Source organism: Panthera leo, chromosome B2, assembly GCF_018350215.1.
Source record: "Panthera leo isolate Ple1 chromosome B2, P.leo_Ple1_pat1.1, whole genome shotgun sequence".
NCBI classification, from domain to species: domain Eukaryota; kingdom Metazoa; phylum Chordata; class Mammalia; order Carnivora; family Felidae; genus Panthera; species Panthera leo.
This window is the reverse complement of record NC_056683.1, coordinates 88,486,022-88,513,474: the sequence shown is the minus strand read 5'-3', so window position 1 is coordinate 88,513,474 and position 27,453 is coordinate 88,486,022. Positions and strand designations below refer to the sequence as shown.

The 27,453-nt window shown below is 37.3% G+C and overlaps 1 protein-coding gene across 3 annotated transcripts in view; it reads left to right on the top strand.

Moving 5' to 3' along the window:
• Nucleotides 1-27,453, top strand: part of FBXL4 (F-box and leucine rich repeat protein 4) — an 82,553-nt gene that overhangs the window by 43,092 nt on the left and 12,008 nt on the right. For 2 of the 3 annotated variants that reach the window (XM_042939420.1, XM_042939422.1), the window contains exons 6-8: nt 523-736; nt 21,700-21,771; nt 25,815-26,127. In XM_042939420.1, coding sequence (XP_042795354.1) covers nt 523-736; nt 21,700-21,771; nt 25,815-26,127 — 599 coding nt within the window. The remainder of the gene's footprint in view (nt 1-522; nt 737-21,699; nt 21,772-25,814; nt 26,128-27,453) is intronic. The other variant, XM_042939421.1, reaches the window with a different exon arrangement.

Sequence of the window (27,453 nt, the reverse complement as noted above, 5' to 3'; positions counted from 1 at the left end):
TAGTAACAAACATAAGGAACATTACAATAGTATGGTTAAACCAATTCCACGTTTCCTTAGTTAAGAGGAGGTTAGTCTGATGTATTTTGAAGTCATTTAATTAAAGCTTTCACTTTGTGTGTCATATTCAAAGTAAATTATCCAGCACTGAATGGATATTGTTTAGGGGGAAATATCTTCTAAGAGTTTTGTTATGTTTTTGGATTTTGGCTCTACAAACTCAGGTGTGAATTTTAGATAGATAGGAGAAATGCATTCTTTGCTTTCTTAATTTTTCACTTAGCATTGGCTGACTTTTTCCATGATGTGAATACATCTTATCATATCGGGTTGATTTATTTTAGCCTAATCATGCCTATTTTGGTAAGCAGTAAATGAGAATTTAAGTGAAACGAGCTTTACATTTTCCCTAGTAGAAATCCATTCTTCTGAAGGTGCCTATTAAGAGTTGAGGTAATTCCAGTGTACTTGTAAAAGTATCATTTAGTTTTACAAAATTCACATGGAACATTGTTTTTACAGGTTTCTAAAGGTTTGTGGATCTGAATTAGTGCGCCTGGAATTATCCTGTAGCCACTTTCTTAATGAAACTTGCTTGGAGATTATTTCTGAGATGTGTCCAAATTTACAGGACTTAAATCTCTCATCCTGTGATAAATTACCACCTCAAGCTTTCAACCACATTGCCAAATTATGCGGTCTTAGACGACTTGTTCTCTATAGAACAAAAATAGAGGTAAGAATAACCATCCTTTATGTCTTTGCTACTGTGATAGCCAACCGAATACTTAGTTGCCTGTAATTGCTCATGATAATGTGCTTTCTGATTTTTAAATAGATTATGATGCCACCTGACTATTCTAAAATCAATAGAACTGATTCAGTCATTTCAAAATTATTTCAAGTGTATTGTGTTGTTTTTATAATTATAGGAAGAGGTTCTTCTCTGTGTTCTTAAAATTTTTGTAATACTGTTCATGTAATAAGCAATGAGCTGAGATGAGCTGAAATGCTGGCAGGGAATGAATTAGAAAAAGAGGCAGAATGATAGTATGCAGGAGGGCTAAGAAGCAAAGTGGAATTTATCCAGGGCCAGACTTAGGAGTTAAAATTCTTGATACCATATTTTAGGAGGCTTATTAATGAAAAATGGAATCTTGTCATGTATATTGACCTACTTTCTTTTTTCATGTAACATATCTAGGACTTTTTTCTAGATCTCTACATATACCACCTGACACTTTCCACTAACTGTGTAGTGTAGGTTATACCATAATCTATCTATTCAGCCATTTCCCAAGTGATCAACATTCAGGTTTTTCCAGTTGTTTTCCTTTTATAAACTATCTAGCAATAACATTGTTTTGTGCAGAAATTTGCATACACATGCTGTTATTGCTGTAGGATAGAATCCTGTAAGTGGTATTACTGGATCAAAGAGTATGTGGCTGGGACCTACTAGGGGCCACTTACTGTCATATACTTGTTTACTTTTCTTCAGTCATGTTGGCCTTCTTTCTGGTACTTGAACATTCTGATCTGGTCCCAGCCCTTCTGCCTGTCTAGAATGTTTTCTAGCTTGTTACATGGCTGCCCTTTTCTTAGCTCAGTGTTCAACTCAAGTATTTTTTTTTTTTTTTTTTCAGAGATCACTTCTTGGACATTGATAAAAAGGTAGCCCCTTTCTGGCTCATTCCTTTCATTTTATCCAGTATTATTTCCTTTCTAGCATCTGTATCACTCTGAAATGATTTTGTTTTCTTGCTATTATCTGTCTCCTTACACTGGGATATAAATTTTAACGAAAGTAGGAGCCTTGTCTGTCTTTTTCATTGCCGGGTTTCCAACATCTAGAATAGTACTTGGTAAAGATTGGCTCTTTGATAAGTATTTATTAAATGAATGAATACAATAACCAAATTACTTTTCCAAAATGGGATACCGGTAGTTTTCCCACTATAGCGAACTCTTGCCTGTCTTGAGTGTTACCTTAGTCAGCCTCTGGTATTTAACCTCTGGTATTTCTGTTTCCTTTTCTCTAAAATGGAGAGACTAAAAATACAGATATTAGGGTCGTTGTGAGAATTAAATTACATGTAAAGCGCTTAAAGGGTGCCTAGAACATAGTAAACTCTCAATAAACATTAGCTGCACGTAACAGTAGTAGTGATAATAGTACCATCATGGTAGTTTTGTAGCGTGTTTTACTCTGTGGTGGGGGAAGTCTCATTTCTAAGCTTTTAAACCTTTTTTTAAATCCTCGTATATTCTTCTGCCACTTACAGCTTTTGGCAAGGGATTTTATCAGAAGTGTATTCGTTTTATTTCATTTTGCTTTTTAATAAGGCTTCCTGTCTGTCACGTAAGCCTTGCTTTATGTCCAAGAAAGAGCGTATTGTTGTTTTCTTCACTTAGGTTTTGTATCTTTCTAGTTAAAAGGTTTATCTTTTGCATTTTGTAGTCGCAGGTACTGTTTTCTATTTAATTTTAATAGGTTATTGTTAAAGTTCATTGTTTTTGTATCATTATCTTGTATCTGCTCACTTTCCTGAATGCTTATAATTGTTCTAATTTTTATTTATGTCTTTTGGATTTTCTAATGATACGATTACATAATCTCAAAATTACTATACCTTGTCTTTTTTAATATTTAAAGTGTTGCTTTATTAGATAGAAATTAATAAATAATGTGCAGCAAGAGTCATAACAGGTGTACCGGTGTTATTTTTAATGTGGTGAGAATGTCATTAATGTTTCATTTTAAAAACATCTATACAACAAACGTTTGACTATTATGTGCTAGGTACTGTTTTAGGCACTGGAACTTTAGTATTGAACTAAATAGACAACTCCTCATGCAGCTTACTGGGTTTATATGTTGTTTGATATTGCTTTCTGATAAATAGTCTTTATAATTTTTGCTTGCTTAAGAATATTTTATCAAAAATGTATATTAAGCCTCCATTGATACATTCATCTTTTTTCTTTCATCTCAATATAATGACTTATGTCGAATAGTCCTTGCCTCCCTACATGTTCTTAATTTAATACAAAGCTGGGTTAATTTCCTAATATTTTGGAGCTAAATTAACCTGAGTTTGAATTCTAGCTTTATCACTTATGAATTGTTACCTTGAGGAAGTTTCTTGACCTCCTGTACTTCAGCTTTCCCTTCTGTAAAATGGAGATAATAATAGTATGCACCACAGAGAGTTTTTGTGAGGATTAAATGATTTACTATACATGAAGTTCTATAGCAGTGCCTGGTTCATAGTTAGTATCTTTTAAGGATTTATACTTATAAATAATTTTTACATCTGCTTTATTAAGTGAGATTGAGCCGTAGTTCTCCTTTTCCTGCTGTTTTATCAGGTCTGAGGCTAGGATTATGACAACGCAGCAAAATGATATGGGAAACTCCCATTTTTTTCTTTGATCTGGAATAGCTTCGATAGATGGGAATTATCTGTTCTAGAATTGACCTATACAACCATCTGGATATATAGCCTTTTTTATTGGTAGATCAGAGTATATACCCTTGTATAGACATGGCGTTTTTTCTAATCTATGGAAGCCTGAAAGTATGTGAGTATAAGAGCGTCTGTTTAATACAGTATTTTCAGTTTGGGGCACAATGTTTAGCCAGAGTTTAACCGGTAACCTGGTATAGTGGAAAGAAGACTTATTCTGGTTCTGGCCCAGTGACAAGCTTCATGATCTAGGTTGAGTCACACAGTCTCTCATATTCCCAGATTCTTCTTTTGTGAAATAAAAGGGCCGTTATCCCTGAATGCGTGTTTAAGTATAGTGTTAGCCCATGTTTTAATTGGTCTGTCGTGAAATGACTTACCACTTGTGAGTGTAAAATTGTCAGCTATCTTTTCTTGGGTAGGTCTGTCCATTCTTAAATTATGCCATACCTTATTTTTACTGATATATTAACTCTTTTATTGGCCTATGTACTATAAAGTCTGAGGTCCTCTGAGCAAGATAATGCCTCATTTAAAAATTTTCCAGTGAAATTTAACTTTAAGAAGAAATATAGCACAGTTAATTATTCAGGGAATTTTCAGGAAGAAAAATAGGATAAAAACAAGAAATTATACTAACTTGCTAGGCACCTTACATCTACGGTGATTTTTAAGAATCGCTGGGTTCTACTCCTGAAGCCAAGACTACACTGTGTGTTAACTAACTTGAGAATAAAAATTAATTGATTAATTTAAAAAATAAATTAGATACCTTAAAAAATGTATAGCCTGTGGGATGCTTTTGAAATGTTCTATATCAACAATATCTAAGTGTCAGGAAATCATGAAGTAATCCAGTTTTCTTTAATTTACCTCAAGAAACTGATAGAATATGACTATATATTGTTAAACTCATTTTCTTTTCTTAGTTTCAGGGATACAATATAATGATTCAACAATTCTGTACATTAGTGCTCATTGTGTTAAGTGTACTTTTGATCCCCTTTTTCTATTTTACCCATCCTCCCGTCTACCATTCCTCTGGCAGCCACCAGTTTGGTCTTTGTATTTAAGAGTGTGGTTTTTTTTTTTTGTTTGTCTCTTTTTTCTTTTGTTCCTTTGTTTCATTTCTTAAATTCCACATACGAGTATATTTTTTAAGAAGTGTGATTTGTAAAAGCCTGAGAAGATTTCCTATCTCCAGAGTGGAGATCTATACATATCTAACTCTAGATGGCAAGCATCATCTCCAGCTTCCCTCGGTTACTTAAACACAGATGTAAAATCATTGTAGGAATGCATTAAATAAAATTCGTGTGGTAGTTCCATCTGCTAAAATATTATAAAAATAATTTATACATTTATTTTATACAATTTTCTGACATTGAGTGTATAAAAAATTTATAAAGTTACATTTTAATGATTTACAATTAACTTACAGTAAAATAAAAATAATGCCATTTGAGTGCTGTAAATGGGAAAATTCAAAATTGGGAAAAATTTACCCAGGCAGTGTTTACTTTTATTGCTTCTCAAGTCTATATTCAGTGCTCTCTACCTATACTTAGTATTCACTTCTAGTGTCTTCTCATCCTTGGGATCTGTATCAGATGCTGACGTGGGCACTCAGTAGGTCACAGGAATAAAGGGAGAAGGCAGCACAGTCCTCTGGTCTCTTAAAACAAGCAGAAGCTACAACACTGGCATTCATATCAATCTGCAAACACCTCCGTTGTCACTTAGGCACGGCATTATGTCACCCCCTTCTTTCTTCCATGAATGTACACTTCTGTCCTACACTCAGTGATGTTGGTGGATGGAGAACAAACAGGGAATAAGACAAGATTTAGGGGCTTGGCTTCTCTCTGAACCTCCCGTGTAATCATTGGCAGTACATTCAGATGTTATGAACTGTTTTGAAAAAAAGGAACAGCAATTAATTTTAAATGCCTCTGTCTGCTCTGAGGAAATATATGAGAAGAAAAAAATAAAACAAATTTGAACTTCCTGGGAGAGTTTTTTTTTTTTTCTTAACAAGCAATACAAATTATCCAGTGCCACTTTCACCTGTTTTTCTAAATTCTACAAATTTTTTAAATAAGCAAAAGTTAGTATTATTAAATGTTGAGTCTGTTATAGCATTTAACTTCAGAGAGATCAGATTGATGGTGTCGTAGAGTTATACTTTACAGGCCTCTATATAATTTACACTAATAAACATAATACATCTGTGCCATTTTTATAAGACTTAAGTCTGTGTGCCTAGTGAGCAAAGCTTTAGAGGATGTTGGAGACCTGGGTTTTAGCCCCAGTGTTTGGGAAAGCTTACTGAATGTATTCTGTTTGCTGTCCTAGACATTTTGCGTATTATTTAATTCTTTGCACTAGTCCAGTGAAAGTAGGTGTCATTCTCATCTTACAGATGATCAAATGAAGGTTCCAAAAGATTAGTAACCTTCCCAGTGACACAGAGCAATATGTTAGAGTCAGGATTTGAACCCAAGTTTGGTGGTCTCAGTGTCATAGTTAAAATTGTATGCTATGTAAAAGCACAGAATGGTGGTTATTCTAATAACTTGACTGCCTCTATTTAAACTAGAGATTTTTCCTTACTACCTATTAGAAAAGATTTGCGATTGGTAAGGAAATATAACATTGTAACTAACATACACAACATCGTGATCCAGTGTAAAGTGCAAACTAGTAAGTTATATTCTATAAATATTTTGTAGTTGAAACTTCTACAAGAAAGTGGAATTCTTGTCTTTTGTTTTTATTATAAACAAACTTACTTTGAAGTCTTAATTGCTCTGCATTTATAAATAACAATTATTTAAATTACATTTAGAAAATTTAAGTGATAGTTTGTGGAATCAATACATAATAATGCTTTAAGCAAATGGGTTCCATAGGCCACTTCTCAATGTTATACCCTAGTGGACAGTAGCATTGGGACACATAATCCCCCAAATAATTTTAGCAGGTAAAACTATGTGTTGTTGATGTCTAGGTGGTATGTTCCTAAGTTGCTAGGCATAGCCAGGCATGTTGCAGTTCTGATTACTCAATAAGACTGAGAACCCAGGAGAATGAAAGTATAATCGGGTCAGAATTGCCTAATATGCTGGTGGATAGATCCTGACATGCTGACGTGGCCCCTTCTGAGCCAGCGGTGAAACAGGCCGTGAGCCCAGGGCAGTGGGCTTCTCTCTCCCCGACAGATTTCACCATCAAGGCTGCTTGAGCCTCATGAACCTCATGGGTAACTTTGTCAGGAGCTGGGGTTGTATTGTGGTTCATATCCTTCATATTGCTTGATTGCTGCTTTGGTAGTACACTGAGAGCAAGCAACCTTAAAATAAGTCCCAGGGCCATTGTCACCAATTTTTGAGCCCAACCTTTACCTGGCCTAGTTCATTAAAAAAGTCAAACCCATAAATAGATAAAACAGAATAAAATGGTAGTTACCAGGGGATAGAGGGTGGGGGGAGGGTAAGACTGACGGTGTTTAAGAGATCTAATGCACAGTATAATGAGTGTAGACAATAATACTGTAATGATACAATTCAAATATTGTTTCAATTGTAATTGCATTTCAATATATAAAAGTATTAAAGTAACTCACTGTACACCTTAGATTTACAAATTACAATGAATCAAGTTTATCAAATTAAAAAAAAAAAAAAAAAGATTTTCTGCCCAGTTCCACTGCTTTGGCTCACTATGGCCAGTACCCTGAAGTGAGAGAAAGCAGCAGTAGGATCTTGTTGAGACTTTAGCTATGATTAAAACTTTTGCTTAGCAGTAGGATTCAAGTATCTGATTCACACACTATTTGATAATTTAAAAACTGAAAAGGTATTTGTTATTTAGTCTGTATCATAGACCCAAGTCATACAACTCAGTCCTTATCTTGGCTTTTCCACTTAAAAGATTTATGTGTTTGGGTAAGCCACTTGTACTAAGCTAAAAGTTTATTTATCTATTAAAAAAAAGCCAAACTTACCCTATCACATAAACTATTGAAAAGACCAAATTAGGTCATACGTATTTAAAAAAAAACAAACCCACACTTTATAAATTAGATGGACCTGTATAGTTGTGGAAATGATAGTATAGATTTACCCAGCATAGTCCTACACAAATATTCCCACCTTCGTCAAGTATTCTTGTATATCTTCCTAAATAGAAGTATTTTTTCCATCATGTGTGAGGGGAGATTGAGGCTGACTTATCTCTTTTACCCTTTTGATTTATTTCTGGTGAAAGGAATGTTCATTCCTAAATTAAAAACTCCTTGACAGGAAGGACCATGTTTTTGACTGTTTACTTTTTTTCACGACTAGTGCATAGAACAGCGTTCATTATAGTGAATGTACATAGTAGGTATTTAGTAAACTTCTGTTGAATGAATGAGTGATAGCTATCTCTTATCAATTCATTTTTTCATTAGTAGATAAGCATATCTATTGAACAGATGGACAGTTAGATCTGCAACTTGAAAAACGTAGAAGAAAATATTTGAACAGATCTGTATTTGTTCAGAAGTTTGAGCCCTAAAAGATAGTGCAATATAGTTCAACCTGTTTTGTTCATTTGTTTCATGAGATCTTTTTCATTTTTTAGATGTGTTTAGGGTTGAGATGAGAACTGGTTTCATCAGAGAAATAACAAATGTCTTCTTAAAACATCAACCAAAAAACATCACTAAATAAGCTATTTGCAGAGTCAGTGGTATACACTTGTTGGAATTCAGTAGATGCAAAGAGCAGTAAACATATGCCTAGTGAAGAACAAGCTAATACTATGATAAAGAGAGACAAAGCAGGCTGGTGTGCAGTAAGCCCACATGCATCCAAGAACGTCACAGGTGTGTGCTTGGTTGGAGAATGGTCTGTTGTGCAACCTTATTGGGAGAAATGACCCTCCAGCCAAGACTTAGGCCTTGTTTACTGTATGATTCCAGAATGACTAGTGAAGTGGGTTGATAAATAGGGTAATTTTCTTTGTAATTAATTTGGTGGATCTTTTAGGTGGATTTGTTAGGCAAAAGGTGGGAACTTAGAACAGACAGGAAGGAAGCTTTGTTGTACTTAGGATCTTCTGCTATCCATGACAAAAGGGTAGCTATAATGTATAATGATGTATGTACTATAGCTATATTATAGTATATATTTAGTATATTATATATACTAAAGCTATAGATGTATAAAGATGGGGCGTACTTTGTTTCAGTCCCTTTGGTCCTTTTCTTCTCTGTTCACTAGATTCTTTTTATGTTTGATAAACACTGATTGCAAGCATTTCTCCTGCCATATACGATGATGTCTTTTCGTGAGAGGAGGGCTGTAAAAATTTAACTCATTAAATAGACCTTGAAATACTTAAAAGGAAACCTTTAATTTCAAACTAATTTTAGACTTAAAGAAATGTAGCATAAAAAGTAGATTCCCTTACCATATGCATAATTTTTTTCCTGAACCATTTGAAAATAAATTAGAAGATACAATTCTTTGCTTCTAAAGGGACATGTATCTGTAACCTACTGTTAAATACTTGTGTTATGAGCTGAATTGTATCTCCCTAAAATTCATATGTTGCAGTCCGACTCCCAGTACCTCATAATGTGAGTGTGTTTGGAGCAAGGGTTTTTCAAGAGGTAATTAAGGTTATATGAGGTCATCAGGGTGGGGCCTAATCCAATATGACAGGTGTCCTTATAAGAAGAGGAGATTAGGATACAAAGAAGCACAGAGGGAAGAGCGTGTGAAAACAAGGGAAGAATATGGCCAGTTTCAAGCCAAGAAGAGAGGCTTGAGAAGAAGCTAACCCTTCTGACACCTCAATTTCAGACTTCTAGCCTTCGGAATTGTGCAAAAATAAATTTCTGTTGTTAAAACTACCTAGTGCACGGTACCTTGTTGTAGCAGCCTTAATAAACTAATGCAGTTTGTAAAGGATGGCATAACAACAACTTTTTCACATATTGCATAGAAAGTGTCTTGGAGAGAGGTCATGTGCATTTACTAAAACAATGTGGATTAGCGGTGGAAGTTTGAACCTGTTTACCTTTTCTTTGTTTGTAGAAAAAAAAAATATCTGGAATGGGTGTGAGATGGGGCATGATAGTAGCTCAGTAAGAATGTCATTCTGTTGCTTAGCAGCAGACAAGAAAACCAAGTGTGTTTTTTAAAAGTTGGAGTTATAAATGGAACACCTGCATCCAGTTTTGATTGCCTCACTTCAAGAATGATAGAGCATAAATTGAAAGAATCTGAAGAAGTGAAAAAACTGATTATAGGTATTGTGGGGGACTAGTGTATGACAGTAATCCGAAAGTATGGTTCAGCAACTGTTTACTTGGCCTACTAGGCAGGGACGACAGTTTCAAGGACCCCACTGGCTTCATCTTCATCAACTAGAAGACGACAAAAGTAGTTGATCTTTACTTCTCTTGGATATCCGCACTCTCCTTGTATTTTCTGCTTTCTCTACCAGTTCATTTGGCAGAGTAGATATGTAGGTAAAAATGCATCCGACCCCCGTCTATTGATGAAAGCGCGTGGGCTTTCCCACTAAAGATATATACACTGTCTTTTGAAAACAGTTTGGCTTGATTTAATGACATGAATTTGCTTCTTGACACAGAGATAATGGTGGCCTCCTTACTGCATTCTTACTTGACTTAAAGAGCACATTTTTTATACTGGTAAGTAGAAGCAGGGATGGCCTTTCCTTTAATGGAACCAGTGCAGCTAATAAACTCAAATGAAAGGGATGGCCTCTCACTTAACAGAGTCAGTGTAGACAACCAAGACCAAGAGGAGAAACTGAAATAGAAAAAACCTATGCTGGTCATGTAAATTGACTAATGCAGGGCACCATTAGCTAACTGCCACCTAAAATGTAGTCCACTTCAGACAGATTAATTTGGCTAGATAACACATAAAACAAAAAGATTAATAATTACTTTGTTCTTAAATAGCTTAAAAGTTAAGATTTTTAATAACTTCTATATAACTGAACTATCAGATACTAAAGTTAACAATTTTTAAAGCCTTTAATATATGTCTCCAGGCAAGAATATATCTATACTTTTCTTTATCCTGATAGGCTTTATAGAAGTTCCAGTGGGAATATGAGGCTTTTGGTGGGGTTGAGTATATGTAGCCTGAGAGAATAGGCTGCGGTTCATTCAGGGTCAAGAAGCCTAACTTGTCAGTGCAGTGAGGTGGGATATAGAGAGAGTGTCATCTCTTGGGGGTCAGACTTGTTATCATCCACCAGTAAATCAGGTAGAAGAAATCTACCTGGAAAGGACATCATTCATTAGAGATAGCTGATCAGCATATTCTCTCACTGTTGGCATGCCACTAGGGAAACTATAGTTACAAGACTTACTTGGTGAGTTTAGAATGAGAACACTGAGAATTAGTTATGTGACTTAAATGATTAAAGGCATCAGCACAGAACAGGTTGACACTTTCATCTCAACAGGAAGGAAAGAAGATAAAGTCTTTGCACTAGTACACTCTCTTTAGACGAACAGTGTCAACCAGCATATGCCTCAGACTCCTCTTACATGCTTCTTTGATGGTCCAGCCCTTCTACCCCTCTGATTGAAACATTCTTTTTTTATATGCTCAGTAAGGTTACTGTCAAGTCCAGCTGGTGTGGAAACTGCCCTGACTTTGTGACTGTAGATATCTGCTATCACCCATTATGGATTGATACGGAAATTGATCAGCCTATAGTCATCTGTGAGCAAAGATGCATTCAACTGTATGATTGTAGGAGAGATCCACTACAATAGTAAAATGGTTCTGAAATGAGACTACAGAGCAAGGCAAACGTGTGGTTTAGTCTTAGATTTTGTTCTGTCACACAGATGGGCTTTTGGAATTTAAATTATTTGAACCTTATTTTGAAACTTGTACCATATAGCCAAATTTCTGAGTCTTTGGTCTAGGGTAGCTTTAACTCTAGTTAGTTTTAGAAAGCTTTCCTTTTTTTCCTCGAAGGTAGGTGTAAGAGCTTTATTAATTTATGTCATTTATGGTCTTTAACCTTTTCTTTTTAGAAACCAATGAGAAGTCTAACTTTTCCACCACAATGTTGATCTTAAAGTTTAAGGTATAAAAGACCAAAATTATTTTCAAGTTGTGATTATGTATCATTGTATAACCTATACTGTACTGTATATTTGGACTGTATAAAAGAGAACAATTTGCAGTAGATGGTTTATAGCAAATCTCTATAAAGTAATTGAACTGAAATACTCTGGAATGGTGATTGTTTCTGCATATAGTTAGTTTCAAGTGCTTTAAATAGTTCTCAAAATGCTTCAACTTTGATTCCATATTCACCTTCCTCAAATTTATTGAGATTGGGATACTAGGGCAAAAAAAAATTAAATTGAAGAAAGATTCATATATACAGTGTATACTTTTTTTTTAAAGTAACGTCCATGCCCAATGTGGGGCTTGAACTCATGACCCAGAGTTCAAGGGTCACATGCTCTACTGAGTCAGCCAGTCAGTCACCCATACATACATGTGTATTTTAAATTCTACTAATTGATTGTGTTCTTTGGATTTCTTTGGTGATATTTGTTATGCAAATTTATGAATACTCATGCAGGGAATATACTTGTATAAAATCCCATCTCGTTACTCTGTTGTGTTTGAAATATATCACGGTCAGTGAATGTACATTTGTTTGTGATCGGGTGATGTCACTAGTCTCTATATTTTAGCTAATATATATCTGTAATACATAAACTTATTTTAATGTTGCTTCAATTTTTTTTTAATGTTTATTCACTTTTGAGATAGAGCACGAGTAGGGGAGAGGCAGAGAGGGAGAGGGAGACACAGAATCCGAAGCAGGCTCTAGGCTCTGAGCTGTCAGCACAGAGCCCGATGCAGGGCTTGATCCCACAGACCACAAGATCATGTCCTGAGAGGAAGTCAGATGCTTAATCGACTGAGCCACCCAAGTGCCCCTATAATGTTCCTTTAGAATGCTTTCTAGGAGTCATTTTCTTAGAGTTAGAGAATACTGATTTGGAATCCTATCTTCCTATAGTAAGAGTGTTATGATTAAGGGTTAAATTCTTTACTGAAGATAAGCAACAGTTAATTTTAACTGAGCAACAAAGGTCATAAACTAGTTATAACAATTATAAACCTGCATTAATGTAAAGTGGTAAACACAGTACTGCAAACATTGATTAACCAATGTCTCACTGTATTATGAAATGTACACGGTATGATAAGTAGAACTCTACTAAGCCATAAACCTGGACTGTCTAAAACTTATATGTGAGTATAATAAACATCAGTTACCATCTTACTAAGTATTTTTCCTTAGTACTTTCAAAGTCTGGAGGATAGAAGGTTATGTAGTGCATGGGTAGCATTTCCTAAAAAAAATGTGAATGAAAATTTGAATTTCCTTCTTTTACCTCTTACTAAATTTCCTTATAGCAGGGAGAGGCATTAATAATAATTCTCTGTGACTAATAGCTATCTGTTGGATTTTGGAGCTTTTGAACAGGGTTAGTAGGTAGATTATAGGTGGAATGCAAAGGGATTCTTTTTTTAGGAACATATATTCTACTACTAGATGCCAGCATTCACTTAGGGTATGTTTTGATAATTCTGTAGGAGAAATTAACATGAATCCAGTCACTCCTTAGTGGATTCCTTTCCATGGCAATTTAAATAAGGTTGGCCTTTGGGGCGCCTGGGTGGCGCAGTCGGTTAAGCGTCCGACTTCAGCCAGGTCACGATCTCGCGGTCCGTGAGTTCGAGCCCCGTGTCAGTCTCTGGGCTGATGGCTCGGAGCCTGGAGCCTGTTTCCGATTCTGTGTCTCCCTCTCTCTCTGCCCCTCCCCCGTTCATGCTATGTCTCTCTCTGTCCCCCCCCCCAAAAAAAAAAAAAAAAGTTGAAAAAAAAAATTTAAAAGAGTCACTGGATATTTAAAAAAAAAAAATAATGTTGGCCTTTGTTTAAAAATGACAAACTCATTTGAAAACGCATCTCCTGCCTTGCATTATTAAAGCTGATAGCTATTTAAATAAATTGTATTTTGATTTTATAGAGCTACTCTTGTGTTCCTATTGAATTTTACTGAACTAACCAGCAGAATTTGTGGACTTTAGGACCTAATAGATGTCTTAAGTCTTAAGTCAGAGGTTCATACGATTTTTCACTTTTTTATTTCTGAATGCCTTTTTCACGGCATACTTGCTAATGTAGCCTTAACCCATCCACTTGTGTGTTCTAGAAGCGCAAGTACCCAGTGTGATAGAATTGTTCTCTTAAGTAGGGGTGGGCAAACTTTTTCTGTGAAGGCCCAGATAGTAAATGTGTTAGGCCTTGCAGGTCATATGTGTAAGTGCAGATGCATTCAACCTGCTGTTGTAGTGTAAAAATAGCCATAGACAATACATAAATGATAGGGTGTGTCATTGTTCCAGTAAAACTTTATTTACAGAAGCAGGCAGTGGGCTGGATTTGGCGTTGGGGCAGTAGTTTGTCAACTCCTGCTCTAAGTCATTGAGTTTGTGGTCTCTCCCAAATCAGGCCCTTTTATATTTGGAAACAAAGAATTTCTTCTCTTTGCTTCATCATCAATAGCAGAACTTTAATTCTGAATACTAACAGCATAGAGAAGATCCTAAACATTTTCTAGGAGGAAATTGGTTAAATGGATTTAGAGAGACTGCAAACTATTGTTGTGTTTTCTAAACCTGGGTACACCCACAGTCTCGGGCTTCTCATGAGCTCTGCTGTAGAAAGTCATGGAACTGTAAACTTGTGCTTGTTCACCTCAGTGCTTCCTGCCGGCCCTTTTATTGATCTGTGTTGACTCCTTGTTATATTCCTCACAGCATCTCTTCCTAGGCCATCCTTGTTCCCCCTAGCTATCACCTCCATCCCCTCGTGTGGTGGTCTCAGCATGTCTCACAGCTCTTACTTAGCAAAGATGTGTGATGTCATTCAACATGAATCTTTTATCCTATATTAGCTCCTTCTTTAAGGTGGGAAAGAAAATAATAGTTCTGTCTACCATTAAATGAATTTTTAATTCCCAATTTAACGTGCAGACTGTAAGTTATTGTACAATATTTACATGAGTAAGTATAGTATGCCATGAATTCCTCTTCCACGGCTTGTAATTCCTCTAGAATGCATCTGCCTTTACACAAGATGTTTCGTAGTTACGTAATTATGAGAATTTGAATTCAGAAGTGTATTGTCTGTGCCTCAAAATTATAATTGGTAAGCTAGACAGTAAGGAATACACGTGGCTCCTCAAAGGAATAGTCAAGACAGATTAATACGGCGTTCTTGGCAATACATTTTTTTTGTCTTACTCTTACCTTTAATTAGAAGAACTGATTTAACAGGAGTTCATCTCTTGATAAAAGAGAATCTTACTATCCCAACACGGGTGTAGTCAGAATCAGGGGACTGTGTTACGTGACTGTCCAAGCCAGCCCAGGGGTTGGATGGAAATCTTAGAGAAAGGAGGGATTTGGGCCTGGGCACATACAACAAAAAGTATATAGTGACCTGGCATTGGCTGTACCTCATTGTCAGAACTGAGCCAAGCCTCTCCTGGTTCTGCAGTATCTCCGGTACCACTGCAGAGCAGGACCACTGCACTTTCAGTAGAAGTCCTGGTTCTGGGGACACCTGGGGGCTCAGTGGGATGAGTATCTGACTCTTGATTTCAGCTCAGGTCATGATCCCAGGGTCATGATCCCAGGGTCATGGGATCGAGCCCTGCGTCAGGGCTCTGAGCATGGAGCAGCCCCTCTCTCCTGCTCATGCTCACTCACTGTCTCTCTCTCCCTCTAAAAAAAGAAAAAAAAGGAAAAGTCCTGGTTCCAGACAGAGGCAGTCTGCAAGACCATTAGACAGGGAAGAATACAAAGAGTGAAGTCAGGGGACGGGAGTTCAAAGAAGTAAATGAAAGCATCCTTTAAAATGGAACAAGAAATTATGGAACATAGAGTGAAACAGCAAGAGCAAGTAGTTGTGGTAAAGAGCTAGTTAGAAATCTAGGAAATAAATGATAGTCATTATAATAAAAAATTAATTAAGTTCTAAATTGGACACAAAGATATTGCTAAATTAGAAAGGTTTGAGGAATGCACTTAAACTTGTAAAAGCTTTGGATGTCAAGCACTATTATATGTAGTTTGTATGCATTAAATATATATATGTATATACACACACACGCATATACACACACGTACACATACATTCGTACATGCACACATACACCTCACTTAATCCTCATAGTAATCCTGTTCATTGCCTTAATAAATATATACTGTGTCTATTCTATGTGCTAGTCACTGTATTATTTATTTATTGTTATCTATAGGCTACCCCAAAACTGAGTGGCTTGGAAAGGCTGACATTCATCATCTAACATAACTTCTCAGGAATCTGGGAGCTGTTTGGCTGGATAGTTTGGGCTCAGGGTGTCCAACAAGGTTACACTCATCTCAGAGCTTAACTGCAGCTGGAAGACCAGCTTCCAAACTCACACCCATGGCTATTAGCAGACTTCCTCTTTAGCTGTTGGCCAGAGACCTCTGTTTCTCTCTACACGAGCCTCTCCATAGGCCTCATGAGTGTCCTTCTGACATGGCAGCTGGCTTTTCCTGACTGAGAGATGGGGGGAACCAAGAGGAGCAATAGCCTTTTATAACAGTATTAGTCAGGGTTCTCCAAAGACATAGAAATAAGAGGGTGTGTGTGTGTGTGTGTGTGTGTGTGTGTGTGTATAGCTTTATTCTAAGGAACTGGCCTACATGATTATGGAGGCTGGCAAGTCAAAAAGCCCACAGGATAAGTCAGCAAGCTGGAGACTCAGAGACCAATGGTGTAGTTCAGTCCAAGTTCAATGGCCTGAAAACCAGGAGAGCCAGTGTTTCTGGTCTGAAGGCTGGCAGACTTGAGACCCAGGAAGAGTCAATGTTTCAGTTTCAGTCTGAAGTCAGGAATAAGCTGATGTCCCAGGCTGAAGGATACCAGGCAGGAAGAATTCTCTCAACTTGGAGGAGAGTCAGCTTTTTGTTCTATTCTGATCTTTGACGGTTAGATGAGGCCCATCCACATTAGGGAGTAATCTGCTTTCAGTCTGCTGATTTATCTGTAGATGAATGTTCATCTCATTCAAAAACTCCCTCTCAGAAACACCCAGAATAATGTTTGACCAAATATCTGGGCACCCTGTGGCCCAGGCACATTGACACATAAATTAATCATCACAATAACCTAACATACCATCACTCTGCTATGTTCTTTTTGTTAGAAACAAATCACTAGATCCAGCCCCCACTCAAAGGGAGAGGAACTAAGCTCCATCTCTGAAAGGAAGGAGTATAGAATAAACTGTGAACATACTTTTTAAGCTACTCTGGGCACTGGTTCTTGGGAGACTCAAATGTTTATGTAATAGGAGTTCCAGAAGAAAAGAAACCAGACCAAATGATAGAGAAGCAATATTCGAAAAAAAGGATTGTTAAGAATCTTCATCTTTCTTTCTTTCTTTCTTTTTAATATTTATTTATTTTTGAGAGACAGAGCATGAGTGGGGGAGGGGCAGAGAGAGAGAAGGAGACACAGAATCTGAAGCAGGCTGCACTGCAGTCTCTGAGCAAGCTGTCAGCACAGAGCCTGATGTGGGGCTTGAACCCACAAACTGTGAGATCATGACCTGAGCCAAAGTCGGATGCTCAACCGACTGAGCTACCCAAGCGCCCGAAGAATCTTCATCTTTCATGATGACAGTTGGAGGTCTTCCAGTCAAATGTTCACTCAGGATACCAAACAGAATAAGTGAAAATAAATCTTTGGACACATTGTGATGAAATTGCAGAATATGAGATAAATGGATAAGAGCCCCCAGAGAGAAAAAATATATTACTTACAGAGGAAGACAATTAGACTGCCTAAAATTTTAAGCCTGGCTAAATTTTCACTCAGGACGGAGCGACAATTAAAGACTAACTATGGTATTTAACTTTCTGTGACTCAGATTCCTAATTTATAAATGAGAATAACAGTATCTACCTTATAGGTTATTATCTGCTGTGTTTACTGATATATCCCAAGTGTAAACAGTGCCTAACACAGAGTAGACATTCAATAAATATTTATTAAACAAGTGTGTAGGGTTGTTGTGAGGACTAAACAATGTATGTAATTTACAGCAGTACCTGACATGTTGGTAACTACTCTATAAATATGTGTTGTTAAGGTTTTACCACTCACAGACACTCGCTAAAAGAACTCTTAAAAATATTCTTCAACAAGAAGAAAAATTCAGTGAGAAGGTATCAGATATAATAGACAGTTAATGACACAGAAATTGATAAAATGCCAGTAAAGTAAATACAGTTGACCCTTGAAGAACTTGGGTTTAAACTGCATGGGTCTACTTATGTGCAGATTTTTTTTTCCAATAAATGTAGTTCAGTACTGTACGTGTATTTTCTTGTCTTTATGATTTTCTTAAATTTTTTTTAATGTTCATTTTTGAGAGAGACAGAGACAGAGCTTGAGCGGGGGAGGGGCAGAGAGAGAGGGAGACACAGAATCTGAAGCAGGCTCCAGGCTGAGCTGTCAGCACAGATCCCAACACGGGGCTCGTGAGATCATGATCTGAGCCGAAGTCGGACGCCCAACTGACTGAGCCACCCAGGCGCCCCGACATCCTTATGATTTTCTTAATGACACTTTACTATCTCTAGCTTTACTGTAAAAATACAGTATATAATACACACAGCATACAAAATATGTGTTAATTAACTATGTTACTGGTAAGGCTTCCCGTCAACAGTAGGCTAGTAGTAGTTAGGATATAGGGGGTCAAAAATTATACCTGCAGAGTTTTTACTGTGCAGAGGTCAGCATCCCTAACCCTGATGTTGTTCAGGGACCAACTGTATTGACCATGGGGTAAGAAAGAAAGAAAAACTAATCTTTTTGTATTACTTTTAAAAAGGTAAACTAAAATCCTCAAGGTGTTTCTAAAATTCATATCAAAGAGCAAAGGATCAAGAACAGCTAAGAGTTTTGAAGAATGAGGAAAAGGTGTTTGCCTTACCACATATATAGACTCATTCCAGATTATAATAGGAAAGACTGAAGTGTTGGTACAGGGGAAGGGCAAATAGACAAGTGAAACAAAATACCCAGAAATAGACTCATACACATATGGAAACTTGAAATATAACAGAAGACACCGCAAATAAGTGGATAAGGTAGAATCTTCAATAAATTGAACCAGGACAACTGGTTATTCTTAAGGAAAAAATGAAATTTGATATGCTCCCATGTATAAAAATCAGTTACCACTGGGTTAAAAACCAGTGTAAAAAAGAAAAACTTTAATGGTGTCATTTAAAAAAAAAAGAAGAAAAAAAAAATATTCTCCTTTGGGTAAAGAGGGACCTTTTGGAGAAGACAACAGAATACAAACATAAAGGAAAAAGATTGATGTGACTATATTAAAATTTGACGTTTCATGTCGCAGAAGATTCTATAAATAAAGCAAAAGACGTGTTAGATTTAGAGAAGATATTTGTAATGGATAAAACTGACAATGATTGGTATCCAGCATGGAAAAGAATTCCTACAAGTCAGGAAGGAAGGAACAATCTAATGGAAATAATCAGTAAAGGATATGATTAAGCAGTGTATGGAGCAGGAGATATGAGTGGCCCATAAACATATGAGAAGATCTTCAATCTCACTAGTAATCATACTAATAAATGTTCTAACATTCCATGCTCATCAGATAGGCAGACATTAAAAAGGATGAAAAGATTATATGTTGGCAAAGATGTGGGACCCAGCGCTCTTGCATTGCTAGTGGGCACGTCAATTGACGCAGGCACTCAGGAGCGCTGTTTTGCAAAATCTGATAAAGTTTAAGCATACCTAAACACCTAGAAATTCTTCCTCTGGCATGTGCTCTAGAGAAATACTCTTCTATAAAATGCACAAGGAAACACATATAAGAATGGTTATTTTAACATTCTTTGTTATGGTAAAAGTTATAAACAAACTAAATATTCACCAAATGGGAATATATGTTGCATAATGTAATAGGATATACAACAGTTAACAGGTCAGTGAGCTAAAGCTGTGAGTGTCAACACAGACAAATTTCTCACAAACATTGTCGAGGAAGATGCAAAAGTATGTGCACATTTATATAAAACCCCTGTTTTTATATAAAACCTCCCTGCAGAGGGAAAGAGAGAGAGAGAGAGACAGACAGACAGACTGAGAATCTTAAGCAAGCTCAGTGCCCAGAGCAGAGCCTGACGTGGGGCTCAGTCTCATGACCATGAGATCATGACCTGAGCCGAAAGCAAGAGTCAAACCCTCAACCAACTGAGCCACCCAAGTGCCCCAAATTATATAATTTTCAATCATTTTTTTAAGCACTGAGTGATGATAAAGGTTACCTCTAAGGAAATATATAAATGGATGGAGGGATTCACAAATAAATAAGGATAAGCAAAGCAGTATGCTAAGATTTGATAAATCTGAGTTGCAGCTACCTGGGTATTCATTTCATTGGATTCTGTACTTGTTCATATACCTGAGGTTTGCCATTGTAAATAGTTTAAAAATAAATTATCAGCAAGTTCTTGAATGGAGTGTGCGTATAGGGGTGGGGGAAGGGGAGCCATTTATAATTTTGAATTGACAAGAATATATGGAATTCTCTATAAAAGTTCTCTAATATGTCCTGGATCTTGCTCATGGGAAAGTCTTATCAAGCAACCTTGTCATAGGGATCTGGTATTTTAATAAAAACAAACCTGATGTCATTTTCCTATCTGTTAGTAAGTTAAAATAGCTAAGTATTATGGAGAAGCAGAAAATTAATTTATTTTGATAGATCTCTTCTAATGTCAACATTCTGAGAGCTAGATGGGATTGTCTTATAAATGTGATAAGTTGTGTTGAAACTTAGGTATAAAGTCATAAAATGAATATAAACTTTTTTTTTTTAATTTTGCTTAAAGAAATGCCCAACAGTGAAACAATTAGTCTTAAGTCTAGTTTTGTTCTAGGACCTCTTGTAACTATTATTTTATTTTTGCCTTAACTAAGTTTATTTTATCTGATATAGTTCATTATTTTCTCTGGGAAAATCTTACCTGGGTTCGAACTAATGTTTTGTATCATCAATGACACATTCTTTGTCCTTTCTCCAGCTAATACTGTTCAGGTTTTGAACACTTGGAGCAGATTAAACAGAGGTTGTACAGTGTCATCGTCATTTTTTTTAGATACGATTTAGTTGAAATGTTTAGAAAGAAATTTTGCCATGTTAGTTCGAGTAGTTTTTTGTCCTAATAGAAAAAAGAAAACTAGAAATGTGAATGTTTTGCTGCTTTTTTTTTTTTTGGTAATTTTTCATGGCAGGCATTTCATCAAATGAACTTATGACTAGAGATATTGTAGGTACCATGATTATGTAGCAGTCTAGCATATCTTTGGGTTTCTTCAGTGGTGAGACCGTTTTCATTGCACAGAGTAGATGGGCTTAAATGGCAGGAACATGACTAGAAAGTGCACGTTATATATGTTTCAGTCAGCATGTTGCTAGTGACAGGTGCTCAATGGTTGTTGGTATCCTTGTCAGCAAAGAGAATCCTTTGACATTAACGTCACCAGCTCAATCCTGATTTGGGGTGACTCTATTGGCAGCTCCATCAGGCGGCAGCTGATCAGTGAATGTCAGAGCTGCCGCTGTTCTTCAGAGTGTCACCAGGCCTCTCTGGGTTTTTGTTTTCTTACTTTTTTTTTTTTTTTTTTTTTTTGAGGGCGGGGTTGTTAAGCTTGTCTTGCCGTTCAGTCTTAACCAGACTTTCAAATTGCTTACCTTTGGGAGATGAGCTGAGAGGTCACAGGGAACATAGGTGTCTGTGGGGCCCACAAAACCATCTACGAAGTGGCGACTTACATGGAAACTAGTAATGATTACCTTGACTTCAAGCCAATCAATGGTGGGAGCACCTGGGGACTCATTAAATGGCATTTGTGGTGTCTGTAACCTCGGGTTTGAGCTCTATTTCAAGAAAAGCGGTGACAGCCTTTAATGTCTAATTGACCTCTCCTCTTTGTTTCACTTTCTTTCGCTTTCCATATTTGCCGCCAATGTGGTCCCCGATGGCAGCAAACAGCACTGCTCAGCATTTTGAACTTCTGTTCAGAGCTTCAGCACCTTAGTTTGGGCAGTTGTGTAATGGTAAGTATTTGAAAATTCTTTACCTATACTCCATCGCTTGTTCTCTTTTTCTTCCCATGGGTGAATTTTATCCTGACCCAGCCACTCCACACTCACCCACAGCTTTTCAGATTTACGGCAGACTACCGTGTACCCTACTTTCAAACATTTTTCTTAAATTCGAGAGGATCTCTTTGAAACATCAACATGATTTATCCAGGAGAGCAAGGAAAGTAATGTGTTGTGGTAAAAAGAGTTTGGTTCTGCCTCGAGCCAGACAAGCTTCAGACAAGCTATGTACCTCTCTGGATTTTTTTTTTTTTTTTTTTTTTTTTTTTTACAAAATAAGATATCAGTCATACCCAAATGCTGGTAGTTCAGTATGTTTGTCACAAAGCTAATTTTAGTTTTTAAGTTCTGAAATTATTTCCTGGAAATGTTGCTGATAGTAGGTAGGTTTATCTTTGTTTGTTTGTTTTGCTGTTGTTGTTTTCAGTGTGTGTTTGTTTTACTGTCCTTACTGGTTAAGGTAAATGGACACCCTATGTTAGAACTCAAATTTTTTTGAAATGTTACTGGTCCATTAAATCCAAATGCCTAGGGACTGTTGAACTAGATAATCTTTAAGGTCCTTCCAGATTAAAAATTTTAGCTTTATGGTGCCATTGAAAGAGTTCATGGGATGAGTTAAATTCTTTTCATCTAAATTATGTGGCTTATAAGTAATACTGAGACTTCAGGGACAGGAGAACTCTTGGTATTTGTATGTGCATGTGTGTGTGCATACATGTACACACACTCAGAGGAAATGCATCTCCCAATATAACTGACTGTAGGGCAATCCATCCCTCTTTTCTTTCTTACCTTCCCCTCGCAAAACAGATTCAGGAGATCCCAAACCATTCCGATTTTGTTTTGTTTTGTTTTTAATTTTTTTTAATGTTTATTTATTTTTGAGGGAGAGACAGACAGAGCACGAGCGGGGAGGGGCAGAGAGAGGGAGACACAGAATCCAAAACAGGCTCCAGGCTCTGAGCTGTCAGCACAGAGCCTGACGTGGGGCTTGAACTCACAAACCATGAGATCATGACCTGAGCCCAAGCTGGACGCTTAACCAACTGAGCCTCCCGGGTGCCCCCCCCCAAACCATTCCAATTTTGTATCCACTTACTAGGAAGACCTGAATAAGCAGGATGGTTGCAAGATCAGAGAAGTTCTCCTGGCGTCCTAAGCTTGGATTCAACCTAAAAGAAATTCCATGTGAACACCTTTTAGAGTTCAATGATGGCTTCTGAGATGCTCCAAGATTTGGCAATGTAGGCTAGAGAGACTTGTTACGACCACTTGTTTATCTCCATATCACCATATAAAAACCATCCTGGTGGTTAGGCCTGATTAAACTACCAGGTGTGGGCTCAGACCAACCCCGGTCTTTAGAAACAATCTTGGGAGCCCGTTAACTCAGCATTAGACTTTCCTTACTTTTGATCAAATTCTTATCTTCGTAAGCCATTTCATGGGCTTCTGTTGGGTCCCTCTGATGACTTTTCTGGATGGGCCCAGTTACATTTGATGGGACTTTCTGTGATGACAGACCAGCCAGTTACTGCCGCTTGGATTGTTGCTTATTGCTAGCTCGCCCTCTTTAGATTGGTAAGGCCGCTGTTTAACCTTGGCCAGAGGTACCTTTTTCTGCCTGTTACTTACCTCCCTTTAAACTGGAACAACATCTTCTAGAAAAGCAGGAGTCTGGTCACACATACTTGAGATTTGGAATCACATATATGTTTGTAGTTGGAATTAGTATGTTTTAAGTCAACATTTTCAAGTTGACTCATGCAACATTAGTCCTAAAAGATATTCAATTTGAAGAAAAGATGTGTATTGGGGGGCAGTGAGGTAGGGATTCCTGATTAAGATTAGGAAATAATGCTACCCTGCCTTCCTCCTAGAGTTTTCAATGGTATATCCTACAACAAAGAAACTGTGTGCCTTTGTGTATGCCAGTGTTTTGCAGCTTTACCTGACTCCTGAACCCATTTTCTCCTTGTACTTCTGTTAATGTATGATATACTGTAAGAAATGCTACTTAAGATAAGTAGGCTATTATTAAATTAAAGTATGTAGTTGCCAGTAAAATATTGTTGCTTTTGATATTTGTTTGTCAGGAAATTAAGTTTTAAGGACTTGACATTGAAGTTCAGAAATATTCGTGATATTGCTGATACTATTATTTACATTGTGGTGGAAACGTTCCACACTTGTCATAGAAATACTGTTCCCATTTCACAGCAGGTCCAGGGTTCACCAGAACAGTAACACAGACAGATCTTTGTTGATATTTTAATACCATGTTTATTTCAGCTTCTTTTCTATCAGTTGACCAAAAGGCAGGATGATTCATTTGATTTTATTTTTGACTATCAAAACAATAGCAAGTAAGCATCACGAGTGTTGGAAAGCTTGACAATTCTTTGTAAAGGAGTTGATTGGCTGCACTAATTTTCAGAGTTAAAGTGTATTTGGGTACACTCACTTAAGTAGTTGTATTCCCCTCAAATCGTTTCTCATGGTCTTCTGCTTGATTCTACCATAACAGTTCCTGAAGACCGTAGAAATCCCCATGACTTCATCTAAGCCATCAGCCCTTAGTTCTGACTCAAAATATAGCTCTATAGCTCCAAATGTGTCCATTTCTCGTTTCACTGCTTGCAAACTCATTGCAAGCCCCTGCCTCTCTCCACTAAGCTAATGCAGGCCTCTTTGCTGGGCTTCCTCCCTCCAGTCTTACCGACCATAGACCATCCTCCACACAGAAACCAGAGGGGGGTTTTGTTTTTGTTTTAGTGTAAGTCGTATTTGTTTCAAACCCTCCATTGATTTCCTTGGTACTTAAAATAAAAATCCAAACTCTTTCATGGCATCACAGCCTGGCCCCTGCATATCTCTCTGCCCTCATGGCCTCTCTCCTCACTCCCCTTGGGCCATTCCTGATCCTACTTCTGTTCCCTGAATACACCAGGTTCATTCCTGGAAATCCCAACAATCACCCCTCTCTCCCCTGCTCCCTTCCTCCACTGCATGTGACCCTCTGCGCATCTGGCAGTCTGATCACCCTATTTCATTATTCTAACACCACTTACCACTCACTGGATTTATTTTGCTCGTTTGTTTGTCTTTCCCAAAAATGTGAACAAAGTCTTTGTTTTGGGGTTCACTGTTGTTCCTGGCCTCTGGAGTGGTCCTGGCACATGGTAGTTGAAGATATGAATAAACAAATGAACACAAGGAAATGATACCTGGAAGTGTTAGCTATTTTGTTTCCTTTTGACTTCTGGTGATAATTTTGATACCTGATTAAAAAATAATCAAATTAAACTCTAAAGAAACCTGTTAAGAAAAACATTATTAAAGCATATAAAGCCCGTGAACTGAAATGTTTAATCCCTGTTTAGTAGAGAATTATCTTGTGATCATGAAGTAAATCGTCGGACACTTCCAGTAACTGAGACAACATATCACAATCTATTTTTGTGTTGTACGTTCAGTCCCTAAAGGCCTCATTTAACCCCAAACTAGTATCATTATTAGGACTCTCAACATATTCACATACCATTTTAGAGTGTGGTGAAGTGCCCACCTCTATCAGGGGGCTCTTACATACCTACCACAGTTGATGAATTATATATAAAATAGAAGAAACGAGGTCCCGTGAACCGAGCGAGTAGCAGCAGCAAGGTCAAAATGGAAGGCGTGCAAGAACAACACAAAATCCTCAAATTCTTTGTGAGGGACTGAAGATTTCATACTGCTCTGGGATTTAATTCATGAAGCCCTCTGTCTAGAGTTCTGTTAGGTGGATTTTTAAGTAAGCGATTATTCTTGCTGTTGTAGGAAACAGTGGCAGATCTGTGAGATGAGTGGGTAGATCTATATTAACAAGAACGTGGGTCTGTTTACATGGAAGCAAACAATAGGAGATGATTATGAATGTTTTAACTTGCTCTATGCAGTCTGTATTTCTGAGCATAATATGTAAGAGACTGGAATGATTTGATTTCCAGATTGAAGACTATGATGTGATAGCCAGCATGATAGGAGCCAAGTGTAAAAAACTCCGAACTCTGGATCTGTGGAGGTGTAAGAATATTACTGAGAACGGGATAGCAGAACTGGCTTCTGGGTGTCCGCTTCTGGAGGAACTCGACCTTGGCTGGTGCCCTACACTGCAGAGCAGCACCGGGTGTTTCGCCAGACTGGCACGCCAGCTCCCAAACTTGCAAAAACTCTTTCTTACAGCTAACAGATCTGTGTGTGACACAGACATTGAAGAACTGGCATGTAATTGTACCCGATTACGGCAACTGGACATACTAGGTAAGGATACAGTATATATATTTGTTTTATTTTTTATTTTTGCTTTTTTTTTTTTTTAAGATTTTTTTTTTTAATTTCTGGGAGAGCGCAAGTGGAGGAGGGGCAAAGAGAGGGAGACAGAGGATCCAACCCAGGTTCTGTGCTGACAGGCTGACCGCAGTAAGCCCGATGCAGGGCTCAAACTCATGAACTGCAATATCATGACTTGAGCCGAAGTTGGATGCTCAACTGCCAGAGCCACCAAGGTGCCCCATGTATAAACTCATTTTAAAGCCTTGATGTGAAAGCCAATCTCAGACTTTTTGCAAGGGGGGAAAAAAAACTTAGGTACAATAAAATTTTGTCCTGATAAGCCTGCTTGGTTTGAAGAAGTGCAAGATAGGCCAGTTGATACAGAGAGTAATTATATCTGTACTTAAGTAAAAGAGTGAGGACAATAACAGAATTTTATAGTTGAGCCTATCAGAAAGCTCTAAATAAACATTAATTCTTGGTCTAGTAAGAAGAGTGAGAATTTATATAAGCTGTGTTCTCCATTTTAAAGACAGAGAAGAAATTAATCCATTTGTATGAGTTATACGTGTGTGTGTGTGTGTGTGTGTGTGTGTGTGTGTGTGTGTGAATGCTTCTTGATGTTAAACTCATGATTAAGGAATATTGTCAAATCTTCATTTCCAATAATTCTAGATTTTAGGAGTAGTTCTACCCCAGGGCAGATCTATTGAAAATCCTTTCCAGTTCTGGGATTCCTTGTGTCCTTCTTGCAGTTTATCAGCTGGGAGCCCTGTGAGGCTTCGTTACTTCTTACTTTAGCCGGAAGTGCTGGCAGCACCATAGTTAAAATTGCCCACACAGTTGGAACTTTGTGAATTCATATAGCACCTGTACTGTGTTCTCTGGTAATCTGTTAGTGTTGATAGGTTAGTCCATGGAGTGGACTCTGTCCTTTCCTGTCTATTAAACATTCAACCACGGGGAAATGTGAAGATTTTCAGCATCTGAATTTGTGGTTTCCTTGAAAATCTCTGCACAGTCCAGGTTTATGATACATTTGTGGATGTTGCTCATATGGTTGCATATTACTTATTCAAGCTACTTTTATCAGAAACTCTTGCCTAAACATTTAGGGAGAAATTCTTGCCTGTTACAGGTACACTTTTGGCTAGATACCTCATCTGTGTTATATTTTCTTTATTCTTCATAGCTCAGGGAATTGGATATCATTGTGTTTTCATAGAAGAGGGACTAGAGTCCAGCAATTAATATATGGCAGAGCCAAGGGTTCAAATGCAAGGTTTTGGGCCCCAACATAGTCAGTACTGATTT